The sequence below is a fragment of the Pteropus alecto genome, unplaced genomic scaffold, assembly GCF_000325575.1.
Source record: "Pteropus alecto unplaced genomic scaffold, ASM32557v1 scaffold87, whole genome shotgun sequence".
NCBI classification, from domain to species: Eukaryota; Metazoa; Chordata; class Mammalia; order Chiroptera; family Pteropodidae; genus Pteropus; species Pteropus alecto.
The window spans coordinates 10208018-10231801 of record NW_006443225.1 but is presented as its reverse complement, the minus strand read 5'-3'; the positions used below and the strand labels follow the sequence as shown (position 1 = coordinate 10231801).

The 23784-nt window shown below is 41.0% G+C and overlaps 1 protein-coding gene and 4 non-coding genes across 5 annotated transcripts in view; 1 reads left to right on the top strand and 4 right to left on the bottom strand.

Annotated features, from left to right (window-relative positions):
- TRIM55 (tripartite motif containing 55) overlaps positions 1-14390 on the bottom strand; it is a 48986-nt gene extending 34596 nt beyond the window's left edge. Inside the window, exons 1-3 of the mRNA XM_025041206.1 lie at positions 14302-14390; positions 4502-5233; positions 3805-3977 (exon numbers count right to left, since the gene is read on the bottom strand). Coding sequence (XP_024896974.1) covers positions 3805-3977; positions 4502-4669 — 341 coding nt within the window. The 5' untranslated portion in view covers positions 4670-5233; positions 14302-14390. The remainder of the gene's footprint in view (positions 1-3804; positions 3978-4501; positions 5234-14301) is intronic.
- TRNAA-AGC lies at positions 12924-12996 on the bottom strand. Its single transcript has one exon. It is a non-coding gene; the product is annotated as a tRNA-Ala (tRNA).
- On the bottom strand, positions 13125-13213 carry TRNAY-GUA. The gene is given in 2 exon segments: positions 13125-13160; positions 13177-13213. It is a non-coding gene; the product is annotated as a tRNA-Tyr (tRNA).
- TRNAY-GUA lies at positions 13757-13848 on the bottom strand. Its single transcript is given in 2 exon segments — positions 13757-13792; positions 13812-13848. It is a non-coding gene; the product is annotated as a tRNA-Tyr (tRNA).
- Positions 14187-14259, top strand: TRNAR-ACG. Its single transcript has one exon. It is a non-coding gene; the product is annotated as a tRNA-Arg (tRNA).
- Positions 14391-23784: the final 9394 nt, after the last annotated feature.

Here is a 23784-nt window from a genome sequence, read left to right as displayed (position 1 = left end):
GTAGGCCTGAAACAAAGTATATATTGCTTATATATCTATATCCATCCATATTTGTATTGGTCACTAGATCACAATGCAATATTTCCTATTGTGAGATATGAATAAAAATATTTGAAGACCACTGATATTGATGTGGGGAATTATGTAGCTGCAGCCCTAAAACTCAAGAGAAAGGCAGAGAATACGCTGGTTTACATCTGTAAGTCTCTAGGTAGAAGTCAAGTGTTTGAGACTGGGAGGAGCCCTGGCTCCCATAAAGAAATCATATGGACAGCCTGCTTCAAAATTTCCGAATCTGATTTTAGTAAAGGGAAATTTTGCCTGGTCTTGTAGAAATACGTTTTCCATGAAATCTGTGAGCTCCTGACTTGATTTCTGCCATATGCCTGGAAGCTAACTGAAGAAAATAAACTCCCCAGCATAGAAAATTACCCCCCTGGGTGGTAATCTGAGCTCTACGAGGGCAGCGGCCATGGTCTGTCCTTTTTTTATTCCTGACTCTCTAGTACCCAGAACAATGTCTTGCAAAGAGTGGGTGCTCAGTAAATATTTGTTGAATGAATGAGTGAGAATTGAAAGAGAATTTGCCAGATTAGTGGAAAGTACTCCCTGTGCTATAACAGCAAGCTGCTCATCCAGGGGAGGCACATGAAACATGGCCCGGAGTCACCTAGCACTCAGGAGTGGCAAAGGAAGAGACCAGACAATGGCCTGAAGCCCCCATTTATAAATGAAAAGCCCTCTGGGGGTTGCCTAGAGATTAGGAGCAGCGATTGGGTCTTTGCTGTGTCAGAGGCTTCTCCAGCTCTAAAATCTTCCCTCTCTTGTACTTTCACCTTGTAGTATGTGTCCAGCAAGTGTTTGGAGCACATTTACTGGAAAATGGCACTGGCGACTGTGGCTCATGTCCCCTAGTCACTTCCTGAGGGCAGCCCGCATCCCTTGTGCTGTTCCGATGTCAACAGCTCTGACCACAGTGTCATAGAACTCAGGTATACTCAGTACGTGCCAACACTGAAAATATGGAAATAGCCATAAGGCTCTATGTTAGGTTTTTGATTGTGATCATTTATTTTTTCACAATGCGATACAGACTGAGAACTACTTCCCATATTCCTTATTAGGCTTTTCTTGTTTAGGTGGCAATACAGGCCCAGAAGCATCCCCACTTAAAAATGAGTATGTAATGAAAACCTTGACACAACTTACATAATAGACTTGGGACAAACATGAAGTGTGGAATAAAGGTGCAAATGCCCCTTCATGATGTGACGGTGGCCAAGCTCACAGTTGTGATTCAGGGGCTCCCTGCCAAATGTTGGCAGTGGTCCTAGCCATTCAGTGCAGGCTAGACTCAAGGAGTCCATAGGCTGCTCTCTGTACCTTTAGAGTCAAACTGATCTTAAAGCTTAATTCCAGCTCAGCTTCTCCATGTGGTGGCTGTGTGGCCTTAGACAAGTTACTTAACCTCTTTCAGGCTCAGCTTTTACCCAAATCTAAAAACTGAGCTAAGGGTCTTCTAATTAAATATGGCAGAATATAAATAAACACATGCATGTATTTATTTGTTTCCCGTCAAAATCCCATTAAGAGGGCTTGTAGTGTTATTTGAATTATGAAAGCATATATATGAATTATTTTGAGTCAAATATTAAAAATTTTTAATAAGGTAATAATAATAGTCACAACCTCACAGGATTGTCATGAGAATTCAAGAATTACACATGATTCATGTGTAAACCACCCTGAACAGTGGTTGACACCTACTCAGCACATATTAGTTTTCTTGTCCATATTTTAAAGTTAATTATTATGTTCACTATTAATATCAGCAAAATTAGGTCCTTCTCTTGTCATTTCCCCCAACCTGTGGCTAGTTCGGCACCACGCAGAATTCTATGTAAGAAGACCAAGTTTTATCAAGACCTATGATCTCCAGCCTTTCTGTAGGAGGTCCAAGTTGACCAGCTCCTCCCCTTTCTGCCACCAACCCCAGTGACTGTGGATTGGAGCTGGATTCATCTCACTCTGCATATCCCAGGTTATTCCAGGGTTACTTAATGTACACTGAGGCTCAGAGTTCTGGGCTGGTAAGGTTGCCAGCCTCCAGAGCAACTGGATTTATGTCCAAACATGTGCTCAAGCCCTCTGTGCAACCTGTGCTTTTGTTACCAAGTAAAAATGTCCCAAAGGTAAGCGCCAAGTTCAAGAAATGACAGCATAAGAAGAATATGATAATCACAAAAACACCACTAGCGCACTCGGCTGTGAGCGTCATTGTTGGTAATTTGGTTCATTGCTTTTATACATTTTGCTCACCTGGGCACTATTTTTGGTAGATGTACTACACAGTAAGGTGTCTTGTGCTTTTACTAAAGCTACAAATTTTAACATTTTCTCCTCTTTCAATTTCATAACAATTATTGTTATTATTTCACATGTTTCAAGCTCTCACTGTGGCAAGTAGCAAAACAGAAAATTATTTCAATAACTAGGACATGCAAGATTTGTGGTGTTGCTTAATCAGCTGGCACTTATGGAGCAACCATTCTGTGCAAGGCTCTGTGCTAGGCACTGAATCAGTGGTTGGTTATAAATAAGATGTTTAATTTTTTAAGTGACAGTGCATATTTGCATTTTAACATAATGAAATACAATGAAATCAGATCTGTGAAGCAACAGCAACAATAATACTTTCCTTCTTCTCAAGACTTTGGAAGCAAGGGACAGCCAACTCCATGTCTCTACAATGTCATTAGCAATCTTTCTTTTTCCCTAGTTCCACCTGGCACTATCTAATTTAGTTTTGAATGTTAAGCAGAAACTAATGGTTGTAGTAATTACCATAGTTACATGTTAGATTTATAGGACAGCTTTTCTTCTGAGAGTGCAAGGCTCTTAGAGTCCTGCAGATGTCCCTTAAATGCATGTCTCCTAATAAGAATCACAATGAGGTCATTTTTAGATGGTCTCATTATTGCCATCAAGCTTTGTGGACCCGACGGACCCGTGTACGACTGAAAAAAGGGCTCTTCACACCATGCCTTCTAGGAATGAATTGCTGCAGTGTTGTCTTTGGGAAAGGAACTCTGTAGTCAATGTGATTCGATGACTAAGACGCACCCCCACTCTTTTTTTAAGGATTGCATGTAGATACTGTATATCAATCAATCTACAGGTGAAGAGTATGCAGTAGATACAATCTGGAGAACAGGGAAACATAACCTGAACTCCATCTTTTTTTCCTCCCACGTCTCTAAACTTTAAGTTGCTAAAGGCCAGGACTATGCCTTGCTTTGCAACTTCCAGAGTCAATACTGTGACATGTTAGACAATTTTGTTTTTATTATCACCTAGATAATTTTAAGGTAAGACTGTCTGAACTAGGGATGGACTATTTAGAAGATGCCAGTTCTGTTAATATTCTATAGAGTTTTATACTATATTTTTTCCGCTAAGTAGAATCTAGAGCTATAAAGGACCTGTGAAGTGTAGAAATATCCACACTGTATGTAATGCAAGGCTTGGGTGAGGGCAGCATTATGGCTCTTTCAGTACCACCATCTGGACTGGATTAGTATTGAGTTACTTCATTCTTAAATTGATACAAGAGCATGGGCACCAGCTCCCTTCTCTCCTCCCAGGAGCAACTCTCCCATAGGGAAGGACTGACTTGGAAAAACATTTTCCTATAAAACAATTAGCCTGTGATTGATAAACAAGCATTCAGTGTAGCAACCCACTAAAACAAAGAAGTAAACAAAAACAAGCTTCAAATGGATTTGATACACGGAAGAACCATACCTGGTGGACTCTTGCTTGTAGATGTCAATGATATTTTCCACCAGCAGGTTCCTCTGAAGTCCGTATATCCCATGTCTATCCAAAACCACTTCGTGTCTACAGGAAGGGCAGCGGAATCGGCCCCCTGACGCCACGGTGGTGCCTCCCCTCGTGGGCAAGTACGGGTTAGAGGCCTGTTCTTGCCAAGCAAGAAGAGAAGAGTTGAGTAATGTCACAGGTAGCCTTTCTGAGACTTCTTTTCACTCTCTGTTACCACAAACAACAACAACTTCTACTTTAAGCTTGCCATGAGATAATCCCTCAGGGCCTATCAGCAAGTGGTCCCAAGACACGGGGCCAGCACTTATCAACAGTTGACTGCAGTGAACCATTTTCAACATGCAGTGCTTTCCTATACAGTGTTTTCATAACCAAAAGTTCCAGCCAGAAACTCCAGCATTAATGTCTTGGGTAGCAATTCATTTATAATTTTGAAACAGATTCCATTTTAACAAATATGATTCTTAGTTCTGAAATAAAATTAGATTTGGGAATAAGGAGGAGGCTGACAGCAAAGCACAAGGCAAATCATTAATTTTTGTTTTTCTTGAAAATGAATGTAGCTTTTTAAAGTTTTCTAAAGGAATTCACCTCAAAATTAAGTGCTTGATTCAGAGGACAGACTCTTTTCCACCCCTTACATCTCAAACAAACCTACCTGGAAAATGTCACTGGCACATTTCCTACACAGGTTGTGCTGACACGGGAGAATGACCACGGGCTTCGTGAACATCTCTAAGCAGATGGGACAGATGAGTTGTTTCTCCAGGTTATCCATGGTCTGCTGCTCTTTGGAAAAAGACTTGTAATTCAAAGATGCGCTCATCTCCTGGCCGTCCCCGCGAGCGCTGCCAGGGAAAGGGCGCTGCGAGTGGCTTCTGCAGGTGCTTCCTAGGAGCGATCCCGAGGACTGTGTGATCGAGTGCCCTTCACGTTTCTTTCAGTGGAGGACATTGTTTCAGGCCCAGGTTCAGAGTGGGAGCCGCAGCTGTTTTTAGCAGCCTGAGGGGTCACGTGACAGTGGGCTTTCTTGTCCATATAAGCCAGTGACAGGAAGATGGATTCTGACAGGTGACAGAGAGCAGGAGCCAACATTCCTGCCCCAGGGAGTAAAGAGAGTAGGTGGGAAGGAGGATTACAAACCCCATTTAGACGGGGTTGTGAGGAGAAGGAGGTGGAAGCCGACAGTTGTCAACAACAAATGCGAATGTGCAAGCCACCAAGTCACCAAGTCACCGAGCCCCGCCCTCTGCAGCGCTCAGTAAAAACGTGGTGCCGGGTTTCCTCAGGACCGGGAGAACCCAGCCCAAGGGCCTCACTGTATAATGCGTGCCGTTTCTGTCCTGAGAGTTTAGGAAGTGAGTCACCTCAAGTAGCATGATCACATCATCTTAGGTGAAAACAAACAAAACATGTCTGGAAAATCATTACCCTGGCTTCACAAGGGCAATCATCTAAAAAGACTTGCTTAATGTTAAATATTTCACCTTTGCAAAGGTTGTGATATGGGAAAAATTTCAACTTAAAAACAGATTTCAAATATTTTCACCATAAAAATGTCCACAAAATAAAAAAATTCCAAACGCCAGTTGATGACTCAATTTTTTAAAAGCTGTGTAATAAAACTCTACTTTTACATTGCTTTCCCATTCCCTAACCCTGCTTTGTTCTTTCCCCTGACTCCCACCTCTACGCACCCCCCGAAACACAAAGAAAATCAGACAGACTTTTAAAGGTTAAATTTAGTAGTTTGCAACAACTATCAGTAATGAGTTAGTAACTGGCATGTGGGGTAGCAGCCCCATTACTTCGTGCTGACATACAGCGGGCGGCAGATGTCAGCGCCATGGCCAGCTGAAGTGAGAGTGGAGTCCTGCCTCCATAACCTGTTTTTCACCTGGTCTGAAATACCTACACCCTGCGCACTTGCCTCGCCCTCCAAGCTCATTTTCTAAAGGATCGTTTCCCTGGTCATTTCTGTCTTGATCTGCTGTTGAGTCACAAAGACCAATTCTGCTATTTACCAGGATTTTGTAAAACGGTTTCATCAATATATATTTTATTTAAAAACTTAAAATCAGATTAAAAATGAAAAAGAAATACATGTCTGTTTTTTATGTTATGAATTTGCAGCTTCATTTCTCCTGGATTTTAAAAATCTGAAAACAATGAACACATTTTGTTAACATATCCCGGGTGTGCTCTTAATTACCGGTAAAGAGTAGGGCGGTGTGACTGGTTATGTGTGGTCTTAGTGCTGTGTGCACTGAGAGCTTATTGAGAATCTAAAAAGCTCCATTAACTAATAATAAGTTATATATATTCATAAACATCTCAGGGATCTTGGGAGAATTTTGATATTCCTTTCAATATCTATTTAGCAACTACAGTGAAGAAGGTTTCATCAGGAATTGATGAAATCCTGTTACTGTGTTAATTCAGTTCAGCCAGCCTGGGCAGTTAATTGTGTTTATTATTTCATGGGCCATGGAGATCTGAGCACAATATTTATACTTAGAAAGTTTCTACTGTAAAGGACCTTGCAACCTAAAAAAAGGTAGTTAAACTAATAATACACATTGTAGCAGAGCCCGTCTTTATAATAGGAATTCATTCTTTCAGAAAACATTCATTGAATGTTCATCCTGTGTCTCCACTGTGCTCAGCTCTAGGGATCGAAAGACAAACTAGACACAGGTCATTGTCCTCAAGGAGCTCAGTCTAACAGTGGAGATGAGACATGCATATACAGTACAAAGCACCACAGTACAAAGCAACATGTGATAAAGAACTACAGAATTTTAAAGCTGGAGGGGTTAGGAGCGCTTCATGGGTCGGGTAGCACTTGAATTGCTCTACTGAGGAATTTAAACGGATGGATGTGTAGTTAGGTGGGAAGTAGATGGGGCTTCCCCAGGGAAGGCAGCAGTGAGCACAGGAGAGCTGGATTCGCTCAGAGTTTAGGGCTGGAGCACAGAGCATACTGCCGGCTCATTGGCAGGCTATGCATACTGGGCTAAAGAATTTCTAACAGTCAATAAATTAGGCAACAGGAAATCGTTACGAGTTACTCTCAGGGAAGTTTTTATGAGAGTTTGCATTGGTTAGATTAATCTCTCAATGACGGTTGGGACAGATTAGAGTGACAGTGATCTGCCTAAGACCAGATAGGAGGTTGTTGCCAGTAGCCAAGGTGAGAGGTCACGGTGACTTGACACTGAGGGGTGGCAGTGGGGAAGGAAACGGAGAAACGGACTCTGGGGCAGCTCTGGAAGCAGAGTCCACAGAGGCAACTCAGATGCCCTGAGTCTGAGCAACCGGCGATGATGAGGTGAGAGGCTGCGTTGTGAGTCAGGAGACAGGCCGATTCAGCTTTGATGTCCACCTCGCTTTGTGATCTTGGGAAAGTGACCTCACCTAGCTGGATTTCAGTTCTCCTAGCTGGAGTTCATAACCTAACTTAGCAGAATTTGTAGAGGAAAAAACCCTCGGAAACTATTAATTTTGACGTTGAGAATCTCCAATTGGATCATTTCATAGAGCTGACACCTATCCTCTCCTTTCTTTTTCCTTCTGCTCCTTCTTGCTCTCTGCCTTTCTTAGACTTGCCCCTGGAGGCCACACAGGAAACCAAGAAGACGGCCATAGGAATAAGAGCCACGCTGATGAGTAATAATCACCTTCCCCTCTTCATCCTCTTTTCTCCATCTCTTGCCCCTCCCCACTCTCAGAGACCAGCAATCTATGGGGTGGTATGTGCGTGGGAGTGGGACATGGGAGTAGCACACTGCTCTAGGGAAGAACCAGAAAATTCTAGTCTGCTCCCAAATCATTCACAAGGTGTGAGAGATAGGGAGAATTCTGGAGCTGAATCAGAAGAGAAGTCAGCTTCAAGGTGCTGTGCTTTGCAGTGGACCTGGGCCTCCACAGAGACATGAAAACCAGCATAGTGTCCTAAGGGTATGGTGGACTGTAGAGGAGTGATACAGGACTTTCTCCCTTTCTCCTACCCCAACCCACCTTACACTAGGACGGGGGCTTGAAACCAATCAGGGGCAATTACACAGGGAGCTGCCTTAACTGGAAGCTCTGATTACGCCTCATTTCTGAGTCCCACCTGACTGAGGCAGGAGCGCATTTAGACACGTTGAGAAGCTGACGTAAAACCACCACTGCTCTCATCTCCTCCAGCAGTTTCCCAACCCCCCAGATAAGTCAGAGGAAGAAAGATGAGTCCCTAGGAGCCTGAGTATTGCCCAACGGCGGACTTGGCACTAAGAGATGACAACAGAAAGAAAAGACATTCGACCTCTTTCAACCTCTAGCTACCCGGCAAAATGTACCTAGATATCAGGGGCCAGGGCATAGGGGTGAAATGTAGATATCAGTGTGTTCTTCATCTCAGGAAGGGAAAAAAGGGGGTTCTAGTATATGTACTTTAAGTGCTATGCCAACGAAATAAACATAATAAGTACATACGGAGTACAGATTGCTTCTTAGAATCGCTATCTATAATAGGCATTACTATCTCCCTCTAGCTAACTGTGGCTCAAGCAAAGGTAAGTAGTTGCCCAGACATATGGCTGCTAGTTGTGAAGCAGATCAAGAGATACATCTTTTGACTACAGAGCGCATGACCTCATCCCCGAAACTACACCACAGCTCTGCTCTACGGCACACTGCCCATTAGAATTTCTACAGTGATGTAAATGTTTTGTATTGGTGCTGTCCAGCCTCGAGCCACAGGTAGTTAGTTACTGAGTACTTGAATTATGTATGATGCAACTCAGGATCTGAATTTTTACTTTTATTTATTTTAAACTTATGTTTAAATAACCATACGGGGCTAGTGGTTACCATATTGGACAATCAACCTTAGAACATGAGATATAAAAAATCCCTTGGGGGAAAACTGGAATGGATATAAAGGATTCTCTAGCAGGAACTGGGTCTCTTCTTTTGGTGGATTTCGTACTTCCTGGTTAAGGTGATGTGAAACTCCTCTAACCCCAGAATAGTTATGAGCAACATCGATTCTTCATCCCAACTTGCAAAACAAGACAGAGCATTCTGGGAACAGGAGGCATTGGAAAAGTCCCAGGGAATCAGTGTCAGGAATGCTACCCTTCCTGAGGTTTCGAGAATGTCCTCAGAATTTGATTAACCATGCGCTCTTTGTCTCTTTAACATGGATAGTTACAAGTCCAGGTACCTGAAAATAATCCAGGCTTAGCCTAAAGAGCTAGTCACTCGTCAAACAAAACAGAGGATTTGTGGTCAGATGGAGGGTAGATTTAAAGGGAAATAAAAAATAGATACGGTCTGAAGCGAAGCAGTGCAGCAGATACAGTGCAACCCTGGTGTACAAGGAAACAAGAAGAATCTCCTTACAACAAGGGCTCATGACATCTCCAAGATACTTAACATGTTCCTTCTGTCTACATTGTAAAACTTTTCAGTTTAGCTATTTGTCAATAAGCAGTTTGGATATGTAATTTTTAAATTTTTAATGAAAAAAAAATTTATAAAATCTAAAATCAAAGAGAAATGAACTACTTGAAAAGTACATAACAGAAGCCAACACCATGGCATTTCTTTCATTAGCAAACTTCTGGCTGATAGCTTTTTTTATCTTGATAATTACTCCTTTTCCAAATATGTCATGTGTAAATTTTACTTTATCATAAATATCTCTAAGGAAATGTTAGAAAACATATTATACTTTCCTCTGAAAACTCCTTGGCATAATTCATGTGCCAGAAATAAACAGTGAGAGTCCCAAAAAGTAGCAAATACTTTAGCTAAGGCCTTCCGATGGCCATGTCTGAACTCCTTACCTCGTCTCCACCCTCACACACAATTCCCCCTACTTCCTCTCCACCCAAGCCTCCTAACTGATTTCTCTAAATTCACTTTTGCCTTCAGCAATCTATTTCTCATGTGTCATTCCTTATTTAAATCCCATTAATGGTCATATGACCCCTAAGGTAAGGACTTTCTCGGTGTAATCCCTCAGGCCTGACATGATCTGGCCCCTACCTATCTCTGACCTAATTATACAATAGAAATAAGATGTGAGTGACATATATGAGCCATACATATGATTTTAAATTTCTAGTAGCCACGCTGAAAATCAAAATCAAATAGAATTAATTTCATTAATATCCTTTATTTAGCCTCCAAACATATAAACGATTATCATTTCGACATGTAATCAAATATTTTTAAAAATGAGGTATCTGTAAATAGAGATAGTCTGACTACTTCTTTTGTAGTCTGCAAGTCTTCTACTTTGTCTTCCTTGCCTTACTGGCTAGAAACCCCTGGACATCCTTGCCTTGTTCCTGATCTTAGGAGGAAAGTGTTCATACTATTACGTATAATGTTAGCTGTGTGTTTTTCATTGATGCCCTTTATCAGTTTGAAGAAGTTCCCTTCCTTTCCAAGTTTGTTGACAGTTTTAAAAATCAGGAATGGATGTTGGATTTCATTGAATACTTTTCTGCCTCTACTGAAACGATCATGTGGTTTTTCTTCTTCAGTCTGTTTATTATGATAAATTAACATTGGCTTTTGAATGTTGAACCAGTTTTATATTCTTGGAATAAATCCTACTTGGTCATGATGTATTTTCCTTTTTATGTATTGTTGGATTTAATTGGCTAAAATTTTGCTTGAAATTTTTGCATCTATGTTCATGAAGGATATCAGTCTGCAGTTTTCTTGTAACGTCTTTCCCTGATTTGGGGATCAGGGTAATGTTGGCCTCCCAGAGTAGGCTGGACAGAACTCCCTCTTCTTCAATTTTCTAGAGATTTGTTTATAATTGATATTATTTCTATTTAAATCTTTGGTAGAATTCATCTCTGAAGCCAACTGGGCCTAGTGTTTTCTTTATGAGAGAAATATATTTTAATATGTATAAAATAACTAAGAATATGCTTGGCTTGTAGGAAGGGCTGAATAAATGTTAGCTGTTAATTTTTAAAATTCACCAATATTTTCAATTAAAAATAATAAATGTTTATTGCAGAAAACTCAGAAAATATTTTAATATCTTAAGAATATATCACAGTAATCCTACTACCCAAAGATCACTACTATTAACATTATTAAATTTCTCCAGTTTTTTTCTACAGGTAATTTATGGTAGTTTATGTTGTTATTGTTTATATGGCTCTGTGTATCTACTTTATATAATTAGCATTTGATTATTAACGTTCTCCATGTCAATAGTAGTTTTTGATAAAAATAATTTCAATGGCTTATACGTATTCCATTATATGGTCACACCATAATTTACTTAACCGTCATTTTGTATTTTTAGAATTGCTCTGCTTTCTCTGCACAGTAGACCCAACACCTCTTTTTTGTACTTCCATATATATTTATATAAATACACATACAAACCCTCAGAATATTCCCTCCAGGCCTGCCATCTATGGTGTGCTGGTAACATGCACTGATAATACCTAATGTTTACTGTGTGCCAGGCACTGAAATTACATGCTATATCTTAATTGAAAGTAGACACCATTATTATCATCCCTACTTTACAAATGAAGAAATGAAAACACCAAAATGTCAAGCAACTTGCTGAAGATCACCCAGCTAAGGAATGGCAAAACCAAGAAAGGCCGTCAGGTTTCGCAGACCCCTTGATTAACCACTATGCAAAAGTGTCTCAGGGTTTTTACCTTTAGATTTTTCATATGAATTCCATTCCACACCTGAGTTGCTGATCCTGAGATTCTGTTTGAGTTCTTGCCCAACTCACCTGCACCAAATGTGTTCTCCACCTGCATTTTGGGTGCATTCCTTCCTATTCTTTCCTTTTTTTTTTTTTTTTCTTTTACTTACTACTCATTCCTTGCTCTTTTAAGCAATGTGTAGTTTGACTGCCAGCTCCTCCTGTCAACCGGCTAGAACACCCATAATCCCAACTAAAAATTGGGACATATCATCTGATAAAAGGATTTTTTCCTACTTTGTAAATTTGCTTTCACAAAAAATGATGAGGCTATATTTTAAGTGACTCACTATACATTCAGTTAAAAGACTTTATTGAAAGAATAAAATGAGATAAAAATGATACTGCCCCAAAAATGAAAGATATACCAATAAAACACAATGGGTTGTATACATTGGGAACGAAATGTACAGGTTCCCTAAAACCCTAATATGGACATCGGATAAAAGAACGATCGATTATTTATTAATCGTAATCTTCAAAAAAGATAATATCTCTGCTTTTGTCTAGAAGCTTTATATTTTGTGTTTAGAAAGCAGTATGGTTTCAACAGCTTTTTTTGTGGCTGTATTCTAGAAAATCAGTATCGGAAGAACTTATTGCCAGAAAAGCCTTTGTATGTGTCCTGCTCAATTTCTGAATCTTTCAGTGTGTTTGTATGTTTGTTTGTTTTTGTCTTATCTTTAACAAGATAGACTGACTACACTCAAGGGCAGCCCTAGAAAGAACTTTCCTCCGATTAATTGCCTTAGTTCTGGTCTCTTGTTAACTCTCTACAGTTATTTCCCAAGAGGAAAATGGCATTAGAACCCTCCTCCATCAGCAAGCGCCGAGTTTCCCTTATCCTGTCCATCTCGGATCTACCCAGAGCCGGGGCCCACAATGTACGTGGTTGAGAAGGAGCACTGCCCTCGCTTTCTAGGCTCAGGTGTAAAAGAGTCAACGTACTTTTCCAAGTTCTTTGTTTTTACTTTAGTTTTGTTTTCCCATCTGTCAGCTACTCTGTGGGCAGCTTTGTCTTGGACGGATCCCTGAAAATGCAGCTATCAATCAGAAATCACAACGAAGTCAAAATGTCAAGACGTGGCTGCAATCGGTCGCCATTTTTGCAGAGAAAAAGACTCAATCTCGTGAACTTCGCAAAGTGTGTCTAAATTTTTAAAATATTAAAGATAAATTGCTAGCCCCTCTTATCCCTTCTCTGGAAGTTTTACAGAGCTGTAACTTCAAATTCGCCATACCCCTCACTTATGGGAAGGCTGACCTTAAGCTCCACTCGCAGTTAGGTGAGAATGGAAAGAAAAACGATGGGACTAACAGAAAAAAAAACTGGAGGATGCGGGCATCGATCCCGCTACCTCTCGCATGCTAAGCGAGCGCTCTACCATTTGAGCTAATCCCCCACTCCTGACTTTCGTTGATTATGGCTTCCCCTAGAGAGAGGTCAGGGTATTTAGATGCAACCAAAAATAGTCCTGATCACATTCCTGACCTTCCTCATAACTAATACTAGAATGACAAAAAGAGCCTCTCCTTCGAGCCGGAATCGAACCAGCGACCTAAGGATAACCCCGGAATTAACCCTACAGTCCTCCGCTCTACCAGCTGAGCTATCGAAGGGAGTAAAGACTGAACTCTCAGCTCTTCATAAGTTTTAGTCATTTCTTCGCTTCGTGTGCTTTCAACCGCGTTTCTTCCAGATTCTCAGGTCACTTGAACACAGTATCTTCCTCCCGGACCTCCCAGCTCTTCGCGGCAGCAGGAGCGAGCACTCTGGTCGCTGACGTTGCCGGGGCTCTGAGGAAAAAGTACGAGACCCGGGAAGCTGGCGGCTGGCCCCACAGGCGGCCTGGCCGCGTTGGCTTCCTCTGCCCGACTCAGGGGCTGGGGAAACGCCAAAGGCGATCTAGAAACGAGCAGAAAGCCGAGACCCGGAGCCGGCTCGCCGACCGCAGACTCTCTGCCGCGGCTAGAACTTGGACGGCAGTGCCCGCTTCGGGGATTTGCGAGAGACTTCAAACAGGGACGGTGCCATAGGTCAAAACTGGAGCGAAAGTACGAGGATTTCCAATTGTTCTTTGGAATGTAATAATGTTTTAGAGAAGTGTATCAGAGGAAAGGACCTAAATCATAGAACACTGGGGAAAAAAAAGAACGTTTGTCTCCTTCGAGCCGGAATCGAACCAGCGACCTAAGGATGTCTTGCTAGGAATAGTAGCTACAGTCCTCCGCTCTACCAGCTGAGCTATCGAAGGGACGAAAGTACGACGTAAGCCCTTAGAGATTCAACACAAATAAACCAGGGCGCCCAACTCCTAGCCAGAGACCGGCTGAAGCGCGCGGAACCGGGGGCGGGGCGGTACGTGCCGGCGTCGTTTGACGCGTGCGCAGAGAGACGACCAGGCTCCGACGCGCGGGAGCAACTGACCCGGAGAAAAGCCCCCAACTCAGGCGTCTGAGACCTGTGGCGCCACGACTGGGGCTCCGACGCCACCCCCCGCGTGCCTGTCTCACTCTTCTTTTACTACTGTTGGGGTGACTGGTATGGCCACACTACCTTGTCTGCACACCCCTCAGGCGGCCAGCGTGCGAGGGGCCAGTGGCGCAATGGATAACGCGTCTGACTACGGATCAGAAGATTGTAGGTTCGACTCCTGCCTGGCTCGACTTTTTGTGACCTGAGATTTCCAAAACCGGAGATTACTTACCCTGAGTTCTCCGAACCACCAAAGCCAAGAGTAACTTACGGCACTTGGAGCTCGGAGAGCCGTCGCGCGTTATTTCCCATGGCTCACCGTCGAACTTTCGAGATGTTGAGAGGCTCACGAGCACTCACGGGGCACCCAGGCGCGCTGGGTGGAGGCCGGCGCCGCGGAAAAAGCCGAAGACTGAGGGGCTCTTCTCTAGGCTCCAGGTAGGAAGGTGGGGCTGGAGCCGCAAAGCGAGGGTCGTAGTTCCCGTCGCAAAGCTGGTTCAAATTCCAGGGCTCCTTCCACAGCCCAGGCCCTCTGGTCTTGCAGGGTATTTGAAGGCCTTTCGGTCACAGGAGAAACTGCCCCCACCTGTCCTCGACAATGCAGAGGGCAATACGTTAAGGTTACTTTCATTGACTTTTTGATCCGAATCCTGTTTTATTTCATTTAAAAGGTATTGAGCTCCTCCTCGGTTGTAAGCACAGCATGAAAACTGTCTAATGACATAGGTTCTGCCCTCAGAGGTCTTTTAACCAAGAGGGTTTGAGCAAAGCGAGTCTTTATTTTGAAAGTATATTAATCTTATTTTTTGGAGAGAGTTTAGAATTATTTCTTAACCTCCCTCTCCCTCTCCTCCACCCCTCCCCCCGCCCCATTTCCAAGTAAGGTAACAATTCCTAGAAGTAAAAGCTTTAATAAATTGTGAAGTTCGGGAAGAATTATGAAAATGTGACGTTAGAGTAAAGAACTGATTTTTAAGTGGAAAAGCGGCTTCCTTAAGGCTACGCAAATATGATTAAAGGAAGCTAAAAATTTAGAGGATGGGGAGACAAGCACAGACTATTTGAACAAAGTGATGGTGGGTTTAATCTCTGTTTCCTAATGAATATTTTGCCATTTTTCCCGTGTAACAAGCTGATTTATCTTTAAAGTTATACAGTATTTCTGAGCATTAAAAAAAATTACCTCCATGGGAAGTTAGGGAGATATGTCGTACTCCTCCTGTCAAGTTTATGAACAGAACCTTGTAAAATTAGGCTAAGAGGAAAGAGCCTCCATATTATCTGTACCTTTTCCTCATTTTACAAGGGCGGCAAGTAAGGTGTTTATTATCTGCAGAGATCACTGTCATTGGCCATCATTGCACTGTGGGCAGAAACTCTGGCCCCTTGGTGTAACCGCTTCTTGATGTACCCTCCTCCCTGACAGCAGCCAGACCAGAGTAACATTCCAAGAGGGTCAAGATGATGCAAGATTTCGTGCTCTTACTTGTGACGGAAATTCACACAGAGCTAGTATAAGCAAGAGAGACATTTATTCTAAATATACAGGGTGTCCCAGGGAAACCAAAGATGAAGTGTAACTGGACCTTCTTATGGTTTTTTTCTCAGTGCCCTCATCTCCACTGTATGCTTCTCTAGTGCTGCCCCCCTCCCCACCTAAAAGTTCCTGAACTTTATCCCTCACAGCCTATTGCTGTATATTGAGTGTGTCCCCTCAAATTCATGCATTAAAACTTAATGCTCAATCGATGATATTAGGAGGTGGGGATCTGTGGGAGGTGATTAGGTCATGAGGGCTTGAGCCTTTAACAGGGTTAGTGCCATTATAAAAGAGGCTCCAGAGAGATCCCTCCCCTCGTCTGCTATGTGAGGACAGTGAGAAGTTCAGAAGTCTGCGGTGGGGAAGAGGATCTTCACCAGGACCTGACCATGCTGGCACTGTGATGGTTGACTTCAGCCTCCAGAACTATGAGAAATAAATTTACATTGTTTAAAGCTACTTAGTTTGTGGTATCTATTTTCTTACAGCGACCCAAACCTAAGACATCTCTCAACCATAGACTCACTTCTCTTTTTCAGTCCTCACTGCAGAACTCTTCATTGTTTTGGCCTCAATTAGATGCTCACCCCTGTGTCCAGGAGTCAGGATTACATGTGGCCATCAGGGCTGGATCAGCCCTAGCCTTAGGGTTGGGCACATATGATTGCATCCCCTCCTTCATAGGATCCTAGTGAAAAGATAAAGAAATACAAAAGAGGAAAGTCTATTGCAGCATGAAAACAACAGATGGTACAATCAGCAAACCCGAGATTTTAATTTCTGGGACTTGGAAAGCGAATGAGAGTATGGACACATAGCCCGGAATGGAGAAAATCACAGCACAGAATACACATTGTAGAAGCTAGTAGAGAAAGAACCATTTGCCCCATTGAGCTCCTAAGAGGCTCCGGACACAGGCAGTGCACAAAGGTCAGAGGCCCACAGTATTGTGAGCTCTGAATGAAGCATTTGTCAGCTGGAGCTGCCTGGAGAACTACTTCAGCAGAGTCAGTTTACCTGGGGAGAGCCCGTTGGTTGAGTATAGGACTAGGAGGAGAAACAGTGTAGAGCCTAATTATAACAGACGTGGAGAGAAAGAAAGGCCACCTCACCCCATTCTCAGAGTCCCTCCTTGAGTTGGCAGTTTCAGGCAGTATGGCTATTTTTTCTCATGCACCATCAATGGAAAAGCCTGCTTGTCTCCAGGACTCAGACATTTTACAGATAAAAATCAATGTAGTCCTTTATTCATGAATATAAACAAATGTCTACCAGACATTGAAGAGGAAACAGTAACAACTTTAAAAAAGAAAGGGCAAACAATAACTGACCCAAGAGGAAGCAAAGATAATGCAAGGAATAGTATGGAATTATCTTTTTAAATGTTAACTGATATCCTCAAGGACATCTAAGAGGATAGTACAGAAATAAAAACTAGAATAAGGTGCAATTAAAAGGAGCAACAAGAGAATAGTTGAGTTCTTGAAAATTAAAAGTGTGATTGCTGAGGTGAAAACGGATTGGTCGTGGCTAAAGATCAAATTTGGAGTTACAGTAGATAGAATGGAAAATATCTCCCAGGACACCAGAATGTAGAGAACAGAAAATATAAAAGTAAAATCAAGATCCAGAATACACAATGGCTGACTGTCTAGTCAGAGTTCCAGAAAAAGAGACAACGCAGAGAAAGGAATGGAAGAATGACACAAGTCATTAGATCAAAAGGACCATCCAAGCAGGATGAATGAAAAACAACTCTGCTTGGCCACAGCCTAGTGAAATTTTATAGCATTGAGGATAAAGATGAAACTAAATGCTTTCAGAGATAGGAACAAAACAAAAAAATGGGCTAACAACGAAGGAGGAGAATCAGATTATGATCAGACATCTCATCAGCAATACTGGATACTAGAAGACAATAGAACAAGATCTTCAAAGTCTGTGCAGAAATAATTTTGAACCTAGAATTATATAACAAAAGTAGCAACCCCATAGGAGAACAAATAGATAATTCATACTTGCAAAGTCTTATAAAGTTTAAATCCCATGATTACTTTCTGAAATAAATACAAAATAAACATTACTTGAAGATGTTATACTGATTGAGTTCTCCAGGAAGCAGAAGGTGACACACAACTAGAGTACAAAGTTTTACTGGGGAGTAACATCTGTGAATGGAAAAGGGGAAGACGCACGATTGGTAGAGGTAGCTATTAGGCAATGACACAGACCTGACAGCCTCTGCCTGTCCCTTTGGTAGCTGCAGAGCAAATATTTCCCTTTAAACGACTCCTGAGTTGGGCAGAAGTGGCTAAGACTGAGTTCAACCACCTTGTTCAGTCATTGGCTAGAGGCTGATAACCTCAGACCCTGAAGGAGTTAACACTGTGAAGCCCTCAGTTAACCATCCTCCTTGCACCTGGGCAGTGAGTCCTTTCTTGAAAGGCAGTCTTGCAGCAAGTCTCTGTGGCTGCCACAGATATACTTCAAAACAAAATAATAATCCAAGAAAGAAGTACACACAATTTAAAAAAGGGAACAAACCAAGGAACTTAGAATATATCCCAGGTTGACAGTGATGCAGCAAGTCAAGAAAGCAATCAGGACAAATTAGGAAAAACAAACAAGAGCCCTTAGAGCCTTTAAGGCTCTAAGATGATTTTTCAAGAAAAAAGTGGATTCTTTTACAATGGTAATGTGATTATGGACCAAGAGGACCTTAGAGATATGATAAAGGCATGTCACTTTTCTCAAAAACAAGCCAAAGATAATTAAGAATTTCTACAAACAAAGAAACAAACCAAAGAGCTTTATAAAGAACTCATGGTCCAAATATAAAGCAAACTGAAATCTGGCACAATTTTGAGAAACTGATGACATGTATTATGGGTTAACCTGTGTTCCCCTCCCCTAAATTCTAATATTGGAGCCCTAACCCCTGGTGACTCATAATGTCACTGTATTTGGAGATAGGGCCTTTAAAGAGGTAATTAAATTAAAATGGTGTCATAAGGGTGGGCTCTCATCCAATATGACTAATGTCCATTTTGGACAGAGTGAGATAGCAAACTCATGCACACATAGAGACACAACCATGTGAACACAAAAAGGTGGCCGCTTGCAAGCCAAGGAGAGAGGCTTCAGAAGAAATCAAACCTGCTGACACCTTGATCTTTGACTTCTAGCTTTCACAACTGTGAGAAAATACATTTCTGTTGTTTAAGCCACCCAGTCTGTGGTATTTTGTGATGGTAGCCCTAGCAAACTAATACAGGGATAGTGAGGAAAGAGAAATTTACTTTCTTTCCTGCATTCTTTGTTATTGTTCATGTTTTTAACTGTATACAAACTATTTTATATGGGCAGACAGTCCCATAATTGCCATCTAATGTATCATCTAATAAAAATTGATTCGAAATAAAGGAACTGATACCCAAAGGTGTGAGATGACTTACTTCAGTAACAGAGTTGCACAATGGCAGATGAGATCTTAGATGTCGTGAGTCGCCAGCCAGGACTCCCCCCTTGTCCTCTATTGGACACTTGAATTACAGAGACTAGACTTCTTGACTGCTTCTTGAAAGGAAGGAGGTTGAAAGGTGGCTAGGTCAGATGATGACCAGGACATTCTGGGAGTAGCAGAATATCCTATTTAGTAAAGGGAACTCTCTTCTTAACTCTAGAACCCAAAGATCAAATCCCTAAAATTTATTATGGTCCTCCACAAAAGTTACGTCCAGATACTCTGAGACCTAAAGAAAAAAGCCGTTGTTCAACTTGAAAGATATCTTACACATATGCACATGAGAGAACTTTCGAGTTTTTCTTTTGAGGTGACCGTTCTACAGATGAGGAAGTTCTACCAAGAAAGATTAAATAATTTCTTCATGATGACCCTCCAGATTGGGGGAGTGGGGCTCAACTCAGGATTACTGATTCCTTATTCGTGGCTTTCTGTAAATATGTACTGTCTCCAAGAAGGCTATTTGTGGGAAACCACAGAGATAATGTTTCCAAGATCAGAAAGGAAGTCATTCTGGAGAACTGCAGGGGAGATACAGTTGATTGCTGTTATTTGCAGTAGTCAGGTTCTATAAAGTCATCACAAATACTGATTTAGTGAATACTGAACTATTGCTCCTAGGGGAAATATAGGGTTGAGCCTCTGTTCATTAATACATAACTCCGTTTTATGTGTATTTTTGTTTAGACACCTTATTTAATATATATAATTGATTCATTAACATTGAACTCACAGCCAACAGTACTATTATCCATGCCTGAAAGAAGCTTATCTAACATACATATTTTCTCTGGAAGTTATGTTATAACCTCTTGCACTTAGAAACACTAGACATCACTTCAGCACTATGCTTTTAAACATTTTAAATGTTGAAATCACCAACAAAAAGCACAAAATGCAAAAAATGTGGCACTTTACGAAAGAGCTGAAACAGGAAGGCAGAACATTGCCTTGTTTAGTCTCACCTGGGAAACTCAAATTTCTTGACATTCTGTGGATGTCTGTGAATGACCATGAAATAAGTTTTAGCAAGTAGGCAAATTTACAAATATAGAATCTGTGAATATTTAAGAGTGACTGTTATTAAGCCAAACTAAACCCTGAATTATATGCCAAATCACTCCATCAAAATATCTTAATCAAACCAACCCCCAGTGCCCCATGTCTATTAAGGAGGGTAACAGGAACCATCTGTGCTACAGGGAGACGGCAAGACCAACCCATCCAATTCCCGGGGCTCCATAAGCCCCTGCAAGCTCACCTGCAGTATTTCATACTCAAGGAAAGTGGGACTGTCATTTTGTTTATACAGTGTCTTTCCCAAAGTGTGATTTGGGGACATTGCACAGAGATTTTCTTCAGAGGTTCATATTTATTCCTTTAACAAACATTTGCCTAGTCTCTACTATGTGCTGGGCACTGTTCTAGTGCTGGGGCTCCAGCAGGAAGCAAAACACACCAATCTTTACTCTGATGGAGCACATTTGGAAGGGGCAGACAGACAGTAGTTGACAATAAATGACGATGGGCTCAGCAATGGTGACTGCTCAAGGGAAAAATAGGTACAGGTAGGGTGCTGTGCTTTTCACAATGGCAAATTGACACAGACTACTAGAAACAAAAATTGCTATGTTGAATATATACGTATATATATACACACATAACACATATATACATGCATGCACACTTACTTTAAATGGTTGTGGATAAAGTTTCTTTAGAAAAAGTTCAAGTTTGCCAAATAATATTTCCATCGTACTATGGAGAAATAAAGGATTGCTAATTTAATAGTTTGACGTAGACCTATGGTATTCACTTATAGTGAAGGAGGGACAAATTAGAATACGCTGAATGCAAACACTGTTTTGACATTAAATAAATAGCTGTATCTGACTTTACATTAAATAAATAGCTGTATCTAATGTGTCATAGGGTGCAGAGTAGTGAGTATTTAAGCAGATAGACCCCAGAGCTAGACTCCCTGAGTCCAAATGCTGGTTCTCCTCTTATTAATGGCACGAGTTAATTAATGGCTCCAATTTTCACACTTGTGAAATAGAAAATAATATTACCTACCTCATAGGGTTGCTGTGAGCATTAAATGAATTAATCTTGTAATATGCACTTAGAATAGTGCCTGGCACAGAGTAAGCACCATAAATATGTGTGCTATTAAGAAACTATATTAAAAAGTTTCCCTAGCACTATCTACACATCCTGGAAAATTATGGCAGGAATTTTATCAGAATTTTGAAAGTCACAGTTGTTTCCTAACATAACTACTCTAGAATCACTTTTAAAATTTTTTTTAAAAATCCAATTTTTCACTCACTCGATTAATGTTGCAGTTATTGGTCAGACAAGAGAAAGTGGCAGATACAGCTACTCAGGCCACACTGGCTTCCCAAGTAAGGAGGTGCTGCAAAGAGTCGAAAAAGAAAGAGGAGGAGGAGGAGGAGGAGGGGGACGGGGAGAGGAAGAGGAGGAGGAGGAGGTTGTTTGTGGAAATTTTCAGTCTTTAAAGGTTTGCTTTTGAGAAAATCACTGGGAATTAAGTAAGGGCAATTCCCTAGAGGAATCTTCTTGCGCTGCAAAGGACCGTTGAAGAGAAAGGTAGACAATGAAAGGAGTGATAGGAGCGGGTATTCTTCTGAAAATAAGAGAACCCCGGGAAGGAGTTAGGCAGGGATGTGGAGATGGTTTGTTTTCAAAAATAGCAAATGTGGTTGGAAATAGAAGAAGAGGCAATCCAGTGCAGCTGTTACCATTGTGGACTCCAGAACCAGCCCGCTGTGCCCTTCACTAGCTGGGCGATCTCGGCCAAGTTACTTAACCTTTCTGTGTTTCAGTTTCTAAGCTCGAAAAATGGGGGATAATAACAATGCTGATAGTATTGGTTCCATAGGTGGTCGTGAGTATTAAGTGAATATATAAACGTAAAATAGATAAAACTAATACAAATCTCTTAGGGCAGTGTCAGCTATGAGGCACTATGACTGTTGTCATTATTGTTCAACAGATTTATTTTTAATTTATGAAAGAATTAATCATCTTTTTGAAATACAAATGCACTTCTGATCCTAAAAGCCATCATGTCTTACTTCCTTTAGTTTGGGGAAGGGATGTGCGAGAAGAGGTAGGAAAGAGAACTAAGAAAAGCAGAAGATAAATAGGAAAATGAATCATTTTTCCTCTCTATTAAAATTTTATCCTCTTACTCAGAATAACATCTTTTAGGTGAAACTTTTCGTGGCTAAAAATAATCTCCTAGTACACTATATAGTATATTTAAAAAATAAATTCCATGCTAAATACAACAAAGAAATTTCAAAATGAAGGCATTTGATATAAAACTGTTATGCTAATAAGTTTAATCAATATATAAACAATATTTTTCATTGCCTGATAGCTTTCATTTGTTAACCTTTAAACCTAGGTTAGCTTTAAATTACTGCTTTCTGCAATTATAATAAATAATCCTGGAAAATGCCAGTTTAGTAAATAGTTAATATAGACATTTTCAAATAGATCATTCCGAAATTTTTAAAGAAAATTTCCAAAATGAAATTTCCAAAATGAAAATCTGCACTAAAAGATTTCCCCCAATTATTTTTCATCAGGAAAGAAAGTGATCTTCTCATGTCTGAGAAGAGATGAATTTGGACATCTCAGCAGTGGAGATACTTGGGTACCAGAGCAGATTACTCAGAAGTAAAACGAAAAAAACCCTCACTAGGTAAGAATCCCTTCTTCCTAGTCCTGAGAACAGGGATGTGTCTGGGGGGCCCTCGGGCATTGGAGAAGCTGATAACTGGATTTTTAGCCATTAGAAAGCTCAGTTAGCAGCCCAGTGGTGAGCAGAATGTGTTAACTGTCCTGTAACTGCTGATTTGATTCTAGGAATTTAGTTTTGCTTCTTGGGGACAGCCCTGGAACAGCATGAAAATTCTAAAAAGTTATATCACACTTACCCATTCATTTAGTGCTGAGCATGTTTAAGTCTCCTTTTGGAGAAAGGCTTTTCTGAGAAACGGCATATATACTGTGAGAATTAATCAATCAATCAATAGGTATTTTTTCATTTCCTACTTTGTTTTTAGCTCTGTGCAAAATACAGATATAAAGTCTAACTCTAAGATATAGTTCTGTAAATCACTGCTAGTTTGAGCCATCTACAATTTAGAAATAGATTTGTCTTATAGAAACTGGGTATACATGACTTAATCTAAATTTCTGGTCCTTTGTAGTCTAGAACTGTTCAGGAATATTATGAAGATTAATGTAACTTAGGTGCTTAGAGGAGCTGCAGGCTGAAAAAAGGTCGGGGGTGGGGGGAGTTGAGAGGAGGACTCATGTGTCTTAAATAAAAGTTTTCTCTGCTTGGAGAAGGACGGGTACCCCCGAAATGGGTATTTGTCTTTATATCAATGAGAAGTAAAGGAGGGCAGGCTGCTGAAATTTGTTAAAAAGATAACTCCGTAAGTGGGTCAGAGGCTTGATTGGGTGCCAAGCTAACATAGTAATTTTTGTCTTGATTTAATTCAAAGCTTCCCTAAAAATAAGGATTCTAACAGCTTTTGTGTTTCTAGCAGTAGGGATTTCTTTATTCTATGACACAGGTTAATTTACTCATTTAACAAATATTCCTTGAC